Below are 19639 nucleotides of genomic sequence, written 5' to 3'. Positions count from 1 at the left end.
AAAAAAAAGGAAAGAGAGGGAGAGAAGAAAGGAAGAAAGGGGAGAATAGGAAAAAGGAGGAAAAGAAGAGAGATCATAGAGAGATAGTATTCTCTGCACCCTCTCTAGTGCAATCGCATCTTCCCTGTAATGTGGTGACCCGATCTGCACGCAGTACTCTAGCTGTGGCCTAACAATAGCATAAACCTCCTGCTCTTGTATTCTATGTCTCGAGTAATAAAGGCAAGTATTCCGCATGCTGCCTTAACCACTGCCAATGTTCCCTGTCATTTTATTTGGGTGGTGCAGTCCATTCAGATTACCGCGCATGCACGGATTTTGCCATTTAGAGGGCCATGGAGCCCGGCTGTGTGGGACCTGCAGATCGCCGAGTGGCTGCACAGCTTAAAGGGGAACATTGGAGAAGGCTCCTGTGGAGCATAAACACCAGCATTCACCTGGTGGGCCGATTGGTCTGTTTCTGTGCTGTAAATGCGATGTGCAGGTGCAGGTCAGGACTCCAGACCGTTTGGGAGCAGGGTCGTCCGGAATCCATAAAATGTTCTGGAATGTTCTAGGTCCTGCCGCTGCCTGACCTCTGGCCTCGCCTCGCCGCCGCTGCCCTTACCTCGGGGCCTCCTCGCCGGCCCGCCCGAACACCACCTCCGCAACGGGGCCCTGCCCGACCAGCTCCGCTTCGGCGGGGGGCCCATCCGAACAGTTCCTTGGCGGCTGGGCCCCGTCCGACGATCTCATCGACGGGGCCGGCGACCCGAACAGCCCCTCGGTGAGCCCCCCCCCCCCCCCCCCCCCCCTCCTTTCTGACATTCCAAAATCCGGAAATACCCGAACCTGGGCTCGGGTGTTTCCAGATTCATGACGTCAGAAAGACGTTCCAAAACGCGGAATCCGGAACGGCCTCGGTCCCGAGGGTTCTGGATACGGGAGGCTGCACCTGTAATTCTTTATAATGTAGCTGCAATCTTTTTTTTTTATCCCATTCATCATAGAATCTTACTGCACAGAAGGAGGCCATTCGGCCCATCGTACCTGTGCTGGCTCTTTAAGAGCTCTCCAGTTAATCCCACTCCCCTTGCCCTTTTCCCATAGCCCTGTCATTTTTTTCCTTTTCAATTATTTATCTAATTCTCTTTTTTGAAAGTTCCTGTTGAGTCTGCTTCCACCGCCCTTTCAGGCAGTGCATTCCGGATCACAACAGCTCGCTGCATAATATTTTTCCGCCTCGTCTCCCCCTGATTCTTTTCAAATCATCTTAAATCTGCGTCGTCTAGTTACTGACCCTTCTAACCACTAGAAACCGTTTTCTTTCTCCTTATTCACTCTTATCAAATCCCTTCATGATTTTGAACATCTCTCATAAATCTCCCCATAGCCTTCTGCACCCAAAGGAGAACAATCCCAGCTCTCGTCTCTGCTGAAATCCCTTAAAACTGGTAACGTACCTCTACATCTGCCCGCCCCCCCCCCCCCCCCCCCGCCGGCCACACCGCAAGGTCTGACATACAGTCCAGACATAAAGAAAAGCAGAACAAAATAGGAATCTACGTCTAGAAGCCACATTAGCAAAATGTGTAGTAACATCGCAAATTTAAAGATAATTTTTTTTACAGGTTTGTGGAATAGTCATGGGGGTGGGAATTCGGTTATATCTCTGTTGCGGCGTTATCTCGGGTAGAACGGTAAATTTTGCGTCGGGACATGGTTTGCGTTTCCAGCCGCAAAATTCATCGGCTGGGCCCTGAGTGTGGGGCGGAGCGCTAAGGGAGGCGTTCCACACCTCTTTTAGTGTGCAAGGCCAGCTGAGCAACTGAAAATCCCCAGCTAAACATCCGGTCTCGGAGCGCCTTAAGGGAGGCTTCCATGGAAAGAAAACGCTAAAAACATTCCCAATACGTTCCTCATGCCACATCCACATGAATCGCAAAAATAACGAATGCGCTTGCCTCGGGTACACACTCCTTCCCTCACTGTGGCCGCTCCCGCTCGGACCAGCAGCTTTCACAGGCGGTCTCGCTGCGGGGGCATTACAGATCGGGCAAGTTTCAAATTTCGAGCCGGTGTCACACCGGGGGGCATTGCCTCTCCCGGGCGGGACTGCTCCATGCCCCTGTCGAAACCGGCACCGAATGTCCAGGCAGGGCGCTGGAAGCTGGCTGCCCACCCGGAAATGCTCCCTGCCGCCATTACCGCCCCTCCGGGGCAAAATCGGAAATAGCAACACCGAAAATCCAGCCCCATGGTCTTGAAGGAATTAACACTCCTCCTCTGCTGAAGCCAATGTGATTCCTCAGTACCTCAACCAAGTGACCATTCTTCCTGACTGAGCTACTCTTCGCAGAGTGGGGGTAGGGTGGGGGGGCATCATGCTGCTAACAACACGCGTTAATGACACAAGTAAAAACCAGTGATAATTACCCCCTCCCCCATTCACCATAGTCCAGTCTTGCTCAGACATTGATCTATCTATCCACAATCCTGCCCTCGCTGAGATAACTCGACACAGACTGATGATCACAAATGCTCTGTTCTGTACCGCTTAGTGCCTTCAAACACTCACTCACAGGCAGAGGAGGATTTGCAAGTGCAAGCCAACATAAACAAGTCCCTCAGCTATCGCCTCAATTAATGAACCGCAGCCCATGGTCGAACAGAAAGACTCGCATTTATATAGCGCCTTTCACCACCTCAGGACATCCTAAAGCACTTTGCAGCCAGTGAAGTACTTTTTAAGCGCAGGGCCCAAGTTTCCGATGCTGGAGAAAACGGCGCACCTCCGTGATCTACGTGACCTGTCTGGGGGAAAAAAAGTGCGCCGAAATCAGTCACTATTGTAATGTAGGAAACGCAGCAGGCAATTTGCACACGAGGTCCCACAAACAGCAATGTGATAATAACCAGATAATTTGTTTTCGTGGTAGTGCTTGAGGAATAAACATTGGCCAGGACACTGGGGATAACTCCCCTGCTCTTCTTCAAAACTTCAATCTTTTACGTCCACCCGAGAAGGAAGACGGGGCTTCAGTTTACCGTCTCAACCGTCAGAGCAGCACTCCCTCAGTGCTGGAGTGTCAACTTGGATTTTGTGCTCGGGTCTCTGAACCCACGACCTTCTGACTCACCGAGCCAAGACCCCAGATTTGGCAGCTTGCCCTCCGAGAGCCGCTTCAACGTAGCGACATGGGCAGTCGCGGGATCGGAACCCCGAGTAAGAGTTGGAGGAGGCGTGGTGACCAATGGCGATGCCAAGGAGGTCGGGTTTAGCGGAGGCTTTTGAAGGGGAGAGGAGGTGGAGAGGTTGAGTGAGAGAGAGAGAGAGAGAGAGAGAGTGTGGGGCACCATGGTTGAAGGCTCACTTTGTCACGCTCTAACGGCTGATCCAAAGTTTGGAACAGTTTACAGCATATGCTGAGAAGCCTGGATAGTGACATTGATGAATAGCTTCAAGAGTTAGATTTTCTGTTCTTCTACATTGTACGCAGTGAATCAGGGTTTTCAGAGGAATCCAACTTCCCATGACGGCTCGCAGTTTCACTGGGGGTGGGGTGGGCTGGGGTGGGTGAAGGAGCGTTGCATTAGTGACTGGCACGGAAGGCTCCACACCAGTAATTGTGTAACTCCCTGCAGCTGCTCTTCATTCACAATGGTGGGAGCTGGAATCACTCTGGTTCTATAGCTGCTCCTCCTACCAGGTATTTTTATAACCTTCCTTAACTGTTGCAGCCTCGCCGTGCTCTTACAATCTTCAACACCAGCAACTTACATTTATACAGCACCTTTAACACAACAGCAACAACAACCTGTATTTATATAGCACCATTAACATAGTGAAATATCCCAAGGTGCTTCACAGGAGATTTAAAAAATTGGCACCGAGCTACACAAGTAGAAATTAGCACAGGTGACCAAAAGCTTGGTCAAAGAGGTAGGTTTTAAGGAGCGTCTTGAAGGAGGAAAGAGAGGCGAGGAGGTTTAGGCAGGGAGTTCCAGAGCTTGGGGCCCAGGCAACAGACGACACGGCCAGCAATGGTTGAGTGATTGATTATAATCAGGGATGCTCAGGAGGGCAGACTTGGAGGAGTGCAGACATCTTGGTGGGGGGGGGGGAAGGTTGTGGGGCTGGAGATGATTAGAGATGGGGAGAGGCGAGGCCATGGAGGGATTTGAAAGTAAGGATAAGAATTCTGAAACCGAGGCGTTGCTTAACCAGAAGCCAGTGTAGGTCAGCGAATGCAGGGATGATGGATGAGTGGGACTTGGTGTGAGTTAGGACAAGGAAAGCTGAGTTTTTGATAACCTCTAGTTTATGTAGGGTAGAATTTGGGAGGCCAGCCAGGACTGTGTTGGAATAGTCAAGTCTAGAGGTAACCAAGGCATGGATGAGGGCTTTAGCAGCGGATGAGCTGAGGCAAGGGCAGAGACAGGCAATGTTACGGAGGTGGAAATAGGTGGTCTTTGTTATGCTGTGGATATGTGGTCGAAAGATCGTTTCAGGCTCAAATATGACACCAAGGTTGTGAACAGTGTGGTTCAGCCTCAGACAGGAGTTGGGGAGAGGGATGGAGTCAGTGGTTAGAGAACGGATGTTGTTTGTGGCGGGGACCGAAAACAATGGCTTCAGTCTTCCCAATATTCAATTGAAGAAAATTTCTGTTCATCCATTGTCGAACAAGCAGTCTGACAATTTAGAGACCGTGGAGGGGTCGAGAGAAGTGGCAATGAGGTAGAGCTGGGTGTCACGTAAATGTCAGCGTACACGTGGAAACTGACGTTGTGTTTTCGGATGATATCGCCAAGGGATTTGTAGATGAGAAATAGGAGAGGGCCAAGGATAGATCCTTGAGGGACACCAGAGGTAACGATGCGGGGGCGGGAAGAGAAGCTGTTGCAGGTGATTCTCTGGCTACAATTAGATAGATAAGAATGGAACCAGGCGAGTGCAGTCCCACCCAGCTGGATGACGGTGGAGAGGTGTTGGAGTAGGATGGAGTGGTCAACCGTGTCAAAGGCTGCAGACAAGTCAAGGACGAGGAGGGATAGTTTGCCTTTGTCATAGTCACAAAGGATGTCATTTGTGACTTCGATGAGAGCCATTTCGGTACTGTGGTAGGCGTGGAAACCGGATTGAAGGGATTCAAACATGGAATTGCGGGAAAGATGAGCACGGATTTTGGAGGCGACAACACGTTCAAGGACTTTGGAGAGGAAAAGGAGGTTGGAGATGGGGCGGGAGTCTGTATGGACGGAGGTCAAGGGTTTTTTTTGAGGAGAGAGGTGATGACGGCAAATTTGAGGGGGACAGTACTTGAGGAGAGAGAACCATTAACAATGTCAGCTAACACGGGAGCTAGGAAAGGAAGTTGGTGGGAATAGGGTCAAGGGAGCAGGAAGTGGGTCTCATGAACAGGATGAGCTCGGAAAGGTCATGAGAGGAGATCGGAGAGCAACTGGCGAAAGATGCTAGGGCAGGGGCCTTAGAGGAAGTTTGGCCCGGTGGGCTAGGGGAAGGAAGGGAGGCGGCTGAACGGATGGTCTCCATCTTGGAGACAAAAGTCCATGAGCTTCTCACAATGCCCCAAGGTGCTTCACAGCTGTGTATTCAGATAAAATTTGGCACCGAGCCATACAAGGAGATACTGGGATAGGTGCCCAAAAGCTTGGTCAAATTTGTATGTTTTAAGGAGCGTCTTAATGGAGGAGGCGGGATAGGTTTAGGGAGGGATTTCCAAAGTTTGGGGCGTAGGCATCTGAGGGCACGTCTGTTAATGGCGGGACGAAGATAATTGGAGATGTGCAAAAGGCCAGAATTGAAGGAGCGCAGATATCTCTGAGGCCATGGAACTCCCCCAAGTCACTATTCCTGATTTACCTTGTTTTCTCTCTCTCTCTCTCTCTCTCTCTCTCTCTCTTTTCTCAACCTTGGTGGTGTCCTGCACTATGGGCCCTGCCCTTTACTGAGCTGGCTTAATTCCAATAAGCAAGTGCAGCAGTGTTGTACCCAATACAACCGTGTTTGGGTAGCAGTGTGCTATCCATGTTAACACGCTATGTGCGATTATATGATGTGTACACCGGGTGTTACATTTTCATATCACAGAGCCTAAGAACATAAGAAATCGGAGCAGGAGTAGGCCATTTGGCCCCTCGAGCCTGCTCCGCCATTCAATACCATGGCTGATCTGATCTTGGCCTCAACTCCACTTCCCTGCCCGCTCCCCATAACCCTTGCTCCCTTATCTTTCAAAAATCTGTCTATCTCCATCTTAACTATATTCAATGATCCAGGCTCCACAGCTCTCTGGGGGAAGAAATTCCTCCTCGTTTCCGTTTTAAATGGACGGCCCCTTATTCTGAAACTATGTCCCCTAGTTCTAGATTCACCTATGAGTGGAAATATCCTCTCTGCATCTACCCTGTCAAGCCCCCTCAGAATCTTATGTTTTAATAAGATCACATTTCATTCTTCTAAACTCCAATGAGTGGACCTGCCCCAACTTGCTGAACCTTTCTTTATAAGACAACCCCTTCATCTCCGGAATCAACCTCGTGAACCTTCTGTGAACTGCCTCCAATGCAAGTATATAAAAGGGGTCGGAGGGTCTAGTAAGGAGGAGGAACTGAGGGAAATCCTTATTAGTCGGGAAATTGTGTTGGGGAAATTGATGGGATTGAAGGCCTATAAATCCCCAGGGCCTGATGGACTGCATCCCAGAGTACTTAAGGAGGTGGCCTTGGAAATAGTGGATGCATTGACAGTCATTTTCCAACATTCCATTGACTCTGGATCAGTTCCTATGGAGTGGAGGGTAGCCAATGTAACCCCACTTTTTAAAAAAAGGAGGGAGAGAGAAAACAGGGAATTACAGACCGGTCAGCCTGACCTCAGTAGTGGGTAAAATGATGGAATCAATTATTAAGGATGTTATAGCAGTGCATTTGGAAAGAGGTGATATGATAGGTCCAAGTCAGCATGGATTTGTGAAAGGGAAATCATGCTTGACAAATCTTCTGGAATTTTTTGAGGATGTTTCCAGTAGAGTGGACAAGGGAGAACCAGTTGATGTGGTATATTTGGACTTTCAGAAGGCTTTCGACAAGGTCCCACACAAGAGATTAATGTGCAAAGTTAAAGCACATGGGATTGGGGGTAGTGTGCTGACATGGATTGAGAACTGGTTGTCAGACAGGAAGCAAAGAGTAGGAGTAAATGGGGACTTTTCAGAATGGCAGGCAGTGACTAGTGGGGTACCGCAAGGTTCTGTGCTGGGGCCCCAGCTATTTACACTGTACATTAATGATTTAGACGAGGGGATTAAAAGTAGTATCTCCAAATTTGCGGATGACACTAAATTGGGTGGCAGTGTGAGCTGCGAGGAGGATGCTATGAGACTGCAGAGCGACTTGGATATGTTAGGTGAGTGGGCAAATGCATGGCAGATGAAGTATAATGTGGATAAATGTGAGGTTATCCACTTTGGTGGTAAAAACAGAGAGACAGACTATTATCTGAATGGTGACAGATTAGGAAAAGGGGAGGTGCAAAGAGACCTGGGTGTCATGGTACATCAGTCATTGAAGGTTGGCATGCAGGTACAGCAGGCGGTTAAGAAAGCAAATGGCATGTTGGCCTTCATAGCGAGGGGATTTGAGTACAGGGGCAGGGAGGTGTTGCTGCAGTTGTACAGGGCCTTGGTGAGGCCACACCTGGAGTATTGTGTACAGTTTTGGTCTCCTAACCTGAGGAAGGACATTCTTGCTATTGAGGGAGTGCAGCGAAGGTTCACCAGACTGATTCCCGGGATGGCGGGACTGACCTATCAAGAAAGACTGGATCAACTGGGCTTGTATTCACTGGAGTTCAGAAGAATGAGAGGGGACCTCATAGAAATGTTTAAAATTCTGACGGGGTTAGACAGGTTCGATGCAGGAAGAATGTTCCCAATGTTGGGGAAGTCCAGAACCAGGGAACACAGTCTAAGGATAAGGGGTAAGCCATTTAGGACCGAGATGAGGAGGAATTTCTTCACCCAGAGAGTGGTGAGCCTGTGGAATTCTCTACCACAGAAAGTTGTTGAGGCCAATTCACTAAATATATTCAAAAAGGAGTTAAATGAAGTCCTTACTACTAGGGGGATCAAGGGGTATGATGAGAAAGCAGGAATGGGGTACTGAAGTTGCATGTTCAGCCATGAACTCATTGAATGGCGGTGCAGGCTAGAAAGGCCGAATGGCCTACTCATGCACCTATTTTCTATGTTTCTATGTTTCTATCCCTCCCAGCAATCACTCAGCACTCCATGCTGCCTTTATTCCCATGAAATTTTTGCTAAGAACATGATCTTGTTATCTGGAGCCTAATGGACAGAGCGCTAATCATCTGCAATTCAGCTCCCCATCTGCATGCTGCTTAAAGAGGTATTTTTGCACCTATGGTGGCTCAGCTATTTAAGGCCGTGATCCAAGTGCTATGGAGAGACCAGGGAGGCTACCGCTTTAATCCGCTGACTTCTGATTTATCAGCTTGTTTCAGCGACACGCTACATAGAATTTGCAGCTGATTGGCTGAACAGATCTATGCTGATGTTTCTGCTCCACATTGAGTCCTCCCACCCGACTTCCTCTCCCCCTATCAACATACCCTTCTATTCATTTCTCTCTCCGCCATGATCTTATTGAATGGCAGAGCAGGCTCGAGGGGCCAAATGGCCTACCTCTGCTCCTATTTCTTACATTCTTATGTACTTATCCAGCTTCCCGTTAAATATACCTATGTTATTCACCTCAACCACTCCCTGTGGTTGCGAGTTCCACATTCTAACCACTCTCTGAGTAAAGAAGTCTCTCCTGAATTCCCTATTGAATTTATTAGTGACTATCTTATATTTATGGCCCCTCGTTTTGTCCCCTCCCCCCACAGTGGAAACATCTTCTGTATGTCGACCCATATCTGACCCTTGCATAATTTGAAAGTCCTCTCTGAGAATCACCTCTGGGTCTTCCCTGATGAGGTCTAGGCTCGTACACGAATGGACACCGAGGTGAGATATTGGAGGGCACTGTACTCTAGCAGGGGCTCACTGCCTTCAGGGGCGGAGGGGAGACGGTGTAAACTAGTTGGACCAGGAAAGGAGAAAGACCTCAGTCTATTTAACCAAAGAACATAAGAAATAGGAGCAGGAGTGGGCTATTTGGCCCCTCGAGCCTGCTCCGCCGTTCAATAAGATCATGGTTGATCTAATCTTGGCCTCAATTCCACTGCCCCGCCCGCTCCCCATAAGCCTTGACTCCCTTATCATTCAAAAGTTTGTCTATTTCGCCCATCATCAGCTAAAATCTACATTAACAAAAGCTACACAAAAATATAGACTGGCTTCGAATAGTGCCATGGGATCTCTTGCATCCACCTGAGAGGGCAGTCGGGGCCTCGGTTTAACACATCATCCGAAACTCGGCACCTCCGACAGGGCAGCGCTCCTCTGGAGTGTCGGCCTGGAATGGGACTTGAACCCACAACCTTCTGACTCCGAGGCGACTGCGCTACCCACTGAGCCACAGCTGACGTAGGAATTAGGATAAGAGGAGATCGCGGTTTGTTGAATGGACGAGTACCGGGCATGGGGTCAGTATTGGTCTTGGGGACACTCCCCAGTGGTAAGTGTGGTCTAACCTGCTTGTTTTGTACTTTCCCCTTCAGCCTACACCGATGGTTCTCCAGTACAGCGTGAAGGAGAAGCGAGGAAGGTGAACGAGCCACTCGTCCGGCGCTGCAAATCGCGCCGTCTCCACATGTTTAAAAGGCGGGCATGCCGAGCAAGTCCTGGGCCGGGGGGAGGGACCATTGATTACTTCCTGCAACCGTATAGTCCCAGTGTATCTCCGCCTACTGAACAGACTGTGTCAATCCAGCTTGGATCTGCAGCAACGCTCCTACCTTTCAAGTAGCCCATTGTCCGCATTCTGGCAGCACTGCGTGACAGAGCCGTGCACTCTGCCACTGACGGCTCTCTCCCTCCCCCCCCCCCGCCCCCCCTCTGCGATATTTCCCCCCCCTCTTTCTGAAGGTGCTCTGAATCTTTACTTTCCTCCAATCAGCACGGGCAGCGAATATTGGCTGGCCTTTTGAACAGCGGAGGGTATTAAACCCAAATCCGTTTCCCCTTCCCCCCCGCCGACCCCCCCCATCGGACACGCACAGAACCGTTCCAGCTCGCCTCATGCCCGACCCCAAAAACTGGTCGCCCCCTCCCCAAGGCAAACCCTGCCACCACCCTGAGTCACATCAGCTGAAGCAGCACAAACTGGGGAGTCGCGGCTGGAACCTGGGCATCTTCTACTCTGTGTGGATCAACGCAAAACCATAGGCAGCCAGCCCTGGCTTGCCCATATACAGCTCGGTTAGTTTACCTGCTTATTTATTTCCTTTTATTTTGCTAGGGCTATCTGGAGCATCAAAGAAACTTTCAGCAAGATTTGCACTAACGGAATGGCTTTTTATAAATTATACTCTATGTAATTATGGCTGCATTCGTGTGTCCCACACAAGTGTTGGTTTCCACAGTGCTCTGTCTAAAGAGCGGGAGTGTTAAACATTTATTTCACCAACCTTGAAATTAATACCAGCTACAGGTGGAAGTTGAAACCCATTTCTTTTGCCTCTGACACAGTTAATTTTTGCTGTGCTGTAATTATCGCTAATCACTCCACTTCAACATATCCCTTTGTTTTTAAAGGGAGGTTGAGGAATGTGTGCTTTTTTTGCGATTCGTGTAAAGGTTTGTTTGGTGCTGTTGTAAACCTTTAGGTTCTTTTAACGCGTTCAGTGCCTCCGTGTAAACAGCAAAAGTAAAAATGGTATCGACCTCATCGTCTAAACGGATGAAGTTTTGAGTTTCATTTTCTCCCCAACCTTCTCCTCCACCTCCTGAAATAGTAGGGCATTGACTCCAGCCGGGCTAATACCGAACAGACTGGATACCTCGCCCAAGTTTTGCTACAGTTGTACAGGGTATTGGTGAGGCCACACCTGGAATACTGCGTGCAGTTTTGGTTTCCATATTTACGAAAGAATATACTTGCTTTGGAGGCAGTTCAGAGAAAGTTCACTAGGTTGATTCCGGAGATGAGGGGGTTGACTTATGAAGATAGGTTGAGTAGGTTGGGCCCATAATCATTGGAGTTCAGAAGAATGAGAGGTGATCTTATCGAAACATATAAGATAATGAGGGGGTTTTAAGCACCAACTGTTCCTGCAGTCGCTGCATGAAGCTTTGGGTCAAATCATTGCCGGTGGATACATGGCCTGGGCTGAAACACCATGGATTCATTTTACCCATGACCATCTCAGTTTGGAGAGAGATGGCATATACGTCCCATCAGTGGGGTCTGGATGATAGTGTGATGACGACAGCAACAACTTGCATTTATATAGCACCTTTAACATAGTAACAAGTCCCAAAGTGCTAAACAGCAGCATTACAAGATAAAATCTGACACCGAGCCAGATAAGGAGATACTGGGACGGAACCAGAAGCTTGATCAGTAAGGTAGGTTTTAAGGAGGGTCTTTGAGGAGAATAGACGGAGAGGTTTAGGAAGGGGATTCTAGGGCCGAGACAGCTCAAAGCACGGCTGCCAATTGTAGAGCAATGGAAATTGGGGATGCCCAAGAGGCCAGAATTGGAGGAACGCAGAGATCTCGGAGAGTTCTAGGGCTGGAGGAGGTTACAGGGATGGGGAAGGATGAGGCATTGTTGGGATTTGAACAATAAGATGAAAATTTTAAGATCGTGGCTTTGGTAGACCACCTAATTGCCGTTTAAATGGAGAGAAATTACAAATGTGTCAAACTGCTGTACTGCCTTCATTTGACCCGTGATGAACACTGGAAGCCACATGTGATTGAGTTCCATAGGGTGCCAGATGCTGCCGTCAGGGCACAGGTCGCTCGTTTGGGGGAACAAGTGTTGGGAGCAATTTAGGCTAGGAAATGTATTAGCATGGATAGAGAATTGGCTGGCTAACAGAAAGCAGAGTCGGGATAAATGGGTCCTTTTCAGGTTGGAAATCGGTGGTTAGTGTTGTGCCACAGGGATCGGTGCTGGGACCACAACTGTTTACAATATACATAGATGACCTGGAAGAGGGGACAGAGTAGTGTAACAAAATTTGCAGATGACACAAAGATTAATGGGAAAGCGGGTTGTGTAGAGGACACAGAGAGGCTGCAAAGAGATTTGGATAGGTTAAGCGAATGGGCTAAGGTTTGGCAGATGGAATACAATGTCGGAAAATGTGAGGTCATCCACCTTGGGGGGAAAAAAAACAGTAAAAGGGAATATTATTTGAATGGGGAGAAATTACAACATGCTGCGGTGCAGAGGGACCTGGGGGTCCTTGTGCATGAATCTCAAAAAGTTAGTTTGCATGTGCAGCAGGTAATCAGGAAAGCGAATGGAATGTTGGCCTTCATTGCGAGAGGGATGGAGTACAAAAGCAGGGAGGTCCTGCTGCAATGTACAGGGTATTGGTGAGGCCGCACCTGGAGTATTGCGTGCAGTTTTGGTCACCTTACTTAAGGAAGGATATACTAGCTTTGGAGGGGGTACGGAGACGATTCACTAGGCTGATTCCGGAGATGAGGGGGTTACCTTAGGATGATAGATTGAGTAGACTGAGTCTTTATTTGTTGGAGTTCAGAAGGATGAGGGGTGATCTTATAGAAACATTTAAAATAATGAACGGGATAGACAAGATAGAGGCAGAGAAGTTGTTTCCACTGGTCGGGAAGACTAGAACTAGGGGGCACAGCCTCAAAATACGGGGGAGCCAATTTAAAACCGAGTTGAGAAGGAATTTCTTCTCCCAGAGGGTTGTGAATCTGTGGAATTCTCTGCCCAAGGAAGCAGTTGAGGCTAGCTCATTGAATGTATTCAAGTCACAGATAGATTTTTAACCAATAAGGGAATTAAGGGTTATGGGGAGCGGGCCGGGTAAGTGGAGCTGAGTCCACGGCCAGATCAGCCATGATCTTATTGAATGGCGGAGCAGGCTCGAGGGGCTAGATGGCCTACTCCTGTTCCTAATTCTTATGTTCTTATAAGAGACACCCAAGGAGCATCTTGTCCAAACGTGCAGCGATTATTTTATTCAATGTTTCTTTTTGAAAAATAAAGACTTTCACTACACTCTGTCCCCTCTTCCAGGTCATCTATGTATATTGTAAACAGTTGTGGTCCCAGCACCGATCCCTGTGGCACACCACTAACCACCGATTTCCAACCCGAAAAGGACCCATTTATCCCGACTCTCTGCTTTCTGTTAGCCAGCCAATTCTCGATCCATGCTAATACATTTCCTCTGACTCCGCGTACCTTTATCTTCTGCAGTAACCTTTTGTGTGGCATCTTATCGAATGCCTTTTGGAAATCTAAATACACCACATCCATCGGTACACCTCTGTCCACCATGCTCGTTATATCCTCAAAGAATTCCAATAAATTAGTTAAACATGATTTCCCCTTCATGAATCCATGTTGTGTCTGCTTGATTGCACTATTCCTATCTAGATGTCCTGCTATTTCTTTCTTAATGATAGCTAAAGAGGGTTTTTATTCCAACCTCGAGACATCCCTGTCCTGCGTCCCCATGGGCGACAACCTGATCCTCCTAGGTAACTTTAATGCCAGGGTCGGCAAAGACACAGCCTTCTGGGAAGCCATGATTGGCAGAGAGTGGTTAGCGAAAGCCAACTCCAGCGGTACCCTACTCCTGACAAAATGTCTAGAGCATGAACTCCTTATCACCAACAACCTGTTCCGCCAGAGGAACAAATACAAGGCTTCGTGGCAATACCCTCGCTCCAAACACTGGCACCTGCTTGACTATATCATTGTCCGAGCCTAAGGATCGCAAGGATGTGCGCATCACCACGCCATGACAGGAGCTGACAACTGCTGGACGGACCACTGCCTAGTCCAATCCATCATCAACATTAACATTGCCCCAAAGCAGAGAGGGGACAGCAGAAGCAGTGCCGCAAAAAAGTCAATGCCGGGGCACTTAAAGACCCAGCTAAGAGAGCCCTATACAACCAGTGCCTCACAGCTACTCTGGCGTGCCTTGATGACCCTGAGATGCTGAATGCCCACAGCGCTTGGTCTGCCCTCCAGGCCTCTATAACCAATGCCTGTGAAGAGACACTTGGTCACTCAACCAGAAAACACCAGGACTGGTTTGATGAAAATGATTAGGAGATCGAAGAACTAATAGATCACAAGCGCAGAGCATTTCTGAGCCTCAAGCAACAACCCAACTCGGGAGCAGCGAAGAAACGTTACAGACGTCTCAAGGCTGAGGTGCAATAAAAACCCGGGACCTATAGAACAGATGGTAGATGGAGAAAGCATAGGAGATACAACAACTGGCCGACAGCCACGATATGCGAGGGTTCTTCATTGCAGTCAAGACCACCTACTGTCCAAACTCCCAAGGCCCCACCCCACTCCTGGCCAAGAATGGGGAAACGCTCATCAAGGACACTGAGGCTGTCGGGGCCCGCTGGAAGGAGCACTTCGAAAATCTCAATCGAGACTCTACCTTTGACTCGAGTGTTCTTGACTCCATCCCGCAGCATGTGACCCGCCACCACCTCAGTGAAACCCCAACGTTGCACGAGGTAGGCAAAGCCATAGGACAGCTTAAAAACAACAAGACCACAGGTGTGGATGGAATCCCTGCTGAGGCATTGGCGTATGGCGGAGTGGCGCTGTTGGCGCGGATACATGACCTCATCTCTCTCATCTGGAAGGAGGAGAGCATGCCGAGAGATCTGAGATACAGTGATCGTGACCATCTTTAAAAAAGGGGACAAGCCCAACTGCGGCAACTACAGAGGAATCTCCCTGCTATCAGCCACTGGGAAAGTTGTCGCTAGAGGTCTCCTCAACCGTCTCCTCCCTGTGGTCGAGGAGCTTCTCCCGGAATTACAGTGTGGATTTCGTCCCTTACGGAGCACGACAGAGATGATCTTTGCAGCACGACAGGAAAAATGGAGGGAGCAGCACCAGCCCTTATACATGGCCTTTTTCGACCTTACAAAGGCCTTTGACACTGTCAACCGTGAGGGTCTATGGAGCGTCCTCCGTTTTGGATGCCGCCAAAAGTTTGTCAACATCCTTCGCCTGCTCCATGACAACATGCAGGCCGTGATCCTTACCAACGGGTCCATTACAGACCCAATCCACGTCCAGGGTCAAACGGGGCTGTGTCATCGCTCCAACTCTCTTCTCAATCTTCCTCACTGCCATGCTCCACCTTACAGTCAACAAGCTCCCCACTGGAGTGGAACTAAACTACAGAACCAGTGGGAAGCTGTTTAACCTACGCCGCCTCCAGGCCAGGTCCAAGATCACCCCAACCTCTGGCGTTGAGCTACAGTTCGCAGACGCCTGCATCTGCGCATATACAGAGGCTGAACTCCAGGATGTAGTTGATGTATTCACCGAGGCATATGAAAGCATGGGCCTTACGCTTAACATCCGTAAGACAAAGGTCCTACACCAGCCTGTCCTCACCACACAACACTATCCCCCAGTCATCAAGATCCACTGCGCGGCCCTCGACGGCGTGGACCATTTCCCATACCTCGGGAGCCTCTTATCAACAAGAGCAACATTGATGCGGAGATTCAACACCAGAGATTCCAGTGTGCCAGTGCAGCCTTCGACCGCCTGAGGAAAAGAGTGTTCGAAGACCAGGCCCTCAAATCTACCAACAAGCTCATGGTCTACAGGGTTGTAGTAATACCTGCCTTCCTGTATGGCTCATGCACAGAAGACACCTCAAGTCGCTGGAGATATATCACCAACAATGTCTCCGCAAATCCCCTGGGAGGACAGGCGCATTAACATCAGTGTCCTCGTCCAGGCTAACAACCCCAGCATTGAAGCACTGACCACACTCGATCAGCTTTGCTGGGCAGGCCACATAGTTCGCATGCCAGACATGAGACTCCCTATGGAAATGCTTTATGCGGAGCTCCTTCACGGCAAACGAGCCAAAGGTGGGCAGCGGAAACGTTACAAGGACAACCTCAAAGCCTCCCTGATAAAGTGCGACATCACCACTGACACTTGGGAGACTTTGGCCGAAGACCACCCTAGATGGTGAAAGTGGATCCGGGAGGGCGTTGAGCTCTTTGAAGCTCAACACCAAGAGCATGAAGAGGTCAAGCGCAGGCAGTGGAAGGAGCGTGCGGCAAACCAGCCCCACCGACCCCTTCCCTCGACGAATGTCTGTCCCACCTGTAACAGGGTCTGTGGCTCTCATATCGGACTGCTCAGCCACCAGAGAACTCACTTCAGGAGTGGAAGCAAATCTTCCTCGATTCCGAGGGACTGCCTATGATGATGAGATACATAGTAAAGCTCCCTCTACACTGTCCCGTCAATACTACCAGGGCAGGTATAGCACGGGTTAGATACAGAGTAAAGCTCCCTCTACACTGTCCCATCAAACACTCCCAGGGCAGGTACAGCATGGGTTCTATACAGAGTAAAGCTCCCTCTACACTGTCCCATCAAACACTCCCAGGGCAGGTACAGCACAGGTTAGATAGAGTGAAGCTCCCTCTACACTGTCCCATCAAACACTCCCAGGGCAGGTACAGCATGGGTTCTATACAGAGTAAAGCTCCCTCTACACTGTCCCATCAAACACTCCCAGGGCAGGTACAGCACAGGTTAGATAGAGTGAAGCTCCCTCTACATGGTCCCAATGATGCATCTCAGCCCAGACCTCAGAAGAGCGCTCCACACTGCACCAGGGTGACATTATATGAATTGTTCCATTTGCTGCCCTATTGCTTATTTTAAAGAGTTAACCAATTGGTGCTTACCTTGCCCACAAGGTACTGGATTTCGGCTGCCAATCGAGACGGCTTTGATGGTAGTAAGGTAAGAAATGGTAAGAGCGATCAGTAGCTGGAACTCCGGCTGATTTTCCTTCTCTTTCCTTTCTAGCCTGGTGAAATGTAACTTATCCATCTCAATAAATCTTTAACACCCCTGTTGAGAAATATTGCAGTTCCAAATTGTGCTCTGAAATAATTGTAAATGTGTAATGTTCTAAAAAATCTGTACATGTAGTTCTGGACTTTCATTATCGCCTCTTCCAGCCCTACAGCCCCCCGAGATATCTGCGCTCCTCTAATTCTGGTCTCTTGAGCATTCCCGATTTCAATCTCTCCACCATTGATGTCCCTGCCTTCAGTTGCCAAGGCCCTTAGCTCTCCAACTCCCTCCCTAAACCGCTCCGCCTCTCCATCTCTCCTCTCAGACCTACCTCTTTGACCAAGCTTATGGTCACCTGCCCTAATTTCTCCTTATGTAGCTCAGTGTCAAATTTTGTCTGTTATCGCTCCTGTGAAGCGGATTGGGACGTTTTACTCTGTTGAAGGCGCTATATAAATGCAAGTTGTTCATGTCAGGTGACACACACTGCCGACATTGGAGAAAGTAAAGATGAAGAAACAGGCAGACCAAACTCATCAACTGTGTGTAACATAGAAACATAGAAAATAAGTGCAGGAGTAGGCCATTCGGCCCTTTGAGCCTACACCACCATTCAATAAGATCATGGCTGATCATTCACCTCAGTACCCCTTTCCTGCTTTCTCTCCATACCCCTTGATCCCTTTAGCTGTAAGGGCCATATCTAACTCCCTCTTGAATATATCCAACGAACTGGCATCTACAACTCTGCGGTAGGGAATTCCACAGGTTCACAATTCTCTGAGTGAAGAAGTTTCTCCTCATCTCAGTCCTAAATGGCTTACCCCTTATCCTTAGACTGTGTCCCCTGGTTCTGGATTTCCCCAACATCGGGAACATTCTTCCTGCATCTAACCTGTCCAATCCCGTCAGAATTTTATATGTTTCTATGAGATCCCCTCTCATCCTTCTAAACTCCAGTGAATAAAGGCCCAGTCGATCCAGTCTCTCCTCATATGTCAGTCCAGCCATCCCGGAAATCAGTCTGGTGAAACTTCGCTGCACTCCCTCAATAGCAAGAACGTCCTTCCTCAGATTAGGAGACCAAAACTGAACACAATATTCCAGGTGAGGCCTCACCAAGGCCCTGTACAACTGCAGTAAGACCTCCCTGCTCCGATACTCAAAACCCCTAGCTATGAAGGCCAACATACCATTTGCCTTCTTCACTACCTGATGTATCTGCATGCCAACTTTCAATGACTGATGTACCATGACACCCAGGTCTCGTTGCACCTCCCCTTTTCCTAATCTGCCGCCATTCAGATAATATTCTGCCTTCGTGTTTTTGCCCCCAAAGTGGATAACCCAGGGAGGCAACATACCATCCTGGAGTCTGATTGCGGCTGCAGAAGCATCTATCTATTCCCCTTACAATAGAATTCTCTATCACTATAGCTCTCCCACTCTTTTTCCTGCCCTCCTGTGTAGCAGAGCCACCCACGGTGCCATGAACTTGGCTGCTGCTGCTCTCCCCTGATGAATCATCCCCCTCAACAGTACCCAAAGCGGTGTATCTGTTTTGCAGGGGAATGACCGCAGGGGACCCCTGCACTACCTTCCTTGCACTGCTCTTCCTGTTGGTCACCCATCCCCTATCTGGCTGTGTACCCTTTACCTGTAGTGTGGCCAACTCACTAAACATGTATTGACAGAGCCACAATGTCTGCAGCCTCCGTACGACGTATGAAATCACCAATGAATGACCAGATAATCTGTATTTTTTTAATAATGTTGGTTGAGGGACAAGTGTCGGGCCAGGCACCTTGCTGTTCTTTGAAATAGGGCTGAGGGATGTTTTACGTTCACCTGATCGGTCAGGCAGGGCCTCGGTTAAACGTCCCCTCCAACATTGCAGCACTCCCTCAGTGCTGAACTCATAGAATCATAGAAATTTACAGCACGGAAGGAGGCCATTTTGGCCCATCGTGTCAGCCAAAGAGCTACCCAGCCTAATCCCACTTTCCAGCTCTTGCTCCGTAGCCCTGTAGGTTACAGCACTTCAAGTGCACATCCAAGTACTTTTTAAATGTGGTGAAGATTTCTACCTCTACCACCCTTTCAGGCAGTGAGTTCCAGACCCCCACCACCCTCTGGGTGAAAAAATTTCACCTCAAATCCCCTCTCAACCTCTTACCAATTACTTTAAATCTAGGCACCCTGGTTGTTGACCCCTATGCTAAGGGAAATAGGTCCTTCCTATCCACTCTATCTAGGCCCCTCATAATTTTATACACCTCATAGAAACATAGAAAATAGGTGCAGGAGTAGGCCATTCAGCCCTTCGAGCCTGCACCGCCATTCACTGAGCTCATGGCTGAATAAGGTCTCCCCTCAGCCTCCTCTGTTCCCAAGAAATCAAACCCAGCCTGTCCAATCTTTCCTCATAGCTAAAATTCTCCAGTCCAGGCAACACCCTCGTAAACCTGGAGATGTCAGACAAGAAAATGTACTCCCGTCTCGGCAGTGGGACTTGAACCCTCAACTCCGAGGCGAGAGTGCTACCAACTGAACCGTGGCTGACAACTTACATGAGGCATACCTACATGTTAGTTGAACCTAGGACCTTCCTGTTCTGGATGGTTGTGTATTGCA

At 49.0% G+C, this 19639-nt stretch overlaps 1 protein-coding gene across 2 annotated transcripts in view; it reads left to right on the top strand.

Moving 5' to 3' along the window:
• The window catches only part of pcgf1 (polycomb group ring finger 1), a 69707-nt gene extending 58838 nt beyond the window's left edge, over positions 1–10869 (top strand). For both annotated transcript variants that reach the window (XM_070866785.1, XM_070866784.1), the window contains exon 9: positions 9692–10869. In XM_070866785.1, coding sequence (XP_070722886.1) covers positions 9692–9742 — 51 coding nt within the window. In that variant the 3' untranslated portion in view covers positions 9743–10869. The remainder of the gene's footprint in view (positions 1–9691) is intronic.
• Positions 10870–19639: the final 8770 nt, after the last annotated feature.

This window comes from Pristiophorus japonicus, chromosome 2 (assembly GCF_044704955.1).
Source record: "Pristiophorus japonicus isolate sPriJap1 chromosome 2, sPriJap1.hap1, whole genome shotgun sequence".
NCBI classification, from domain to species: Eukaryota; Metazoa; Chordata; class Chondrichthyes; family Pristiophoridae; genus Pristiophorus; species Pristiophorus japonicus.
Note: the sequence above shows the minus strand (reverse complement) of the source record. Positions and strands in the feature narration are given on the sequence as shown.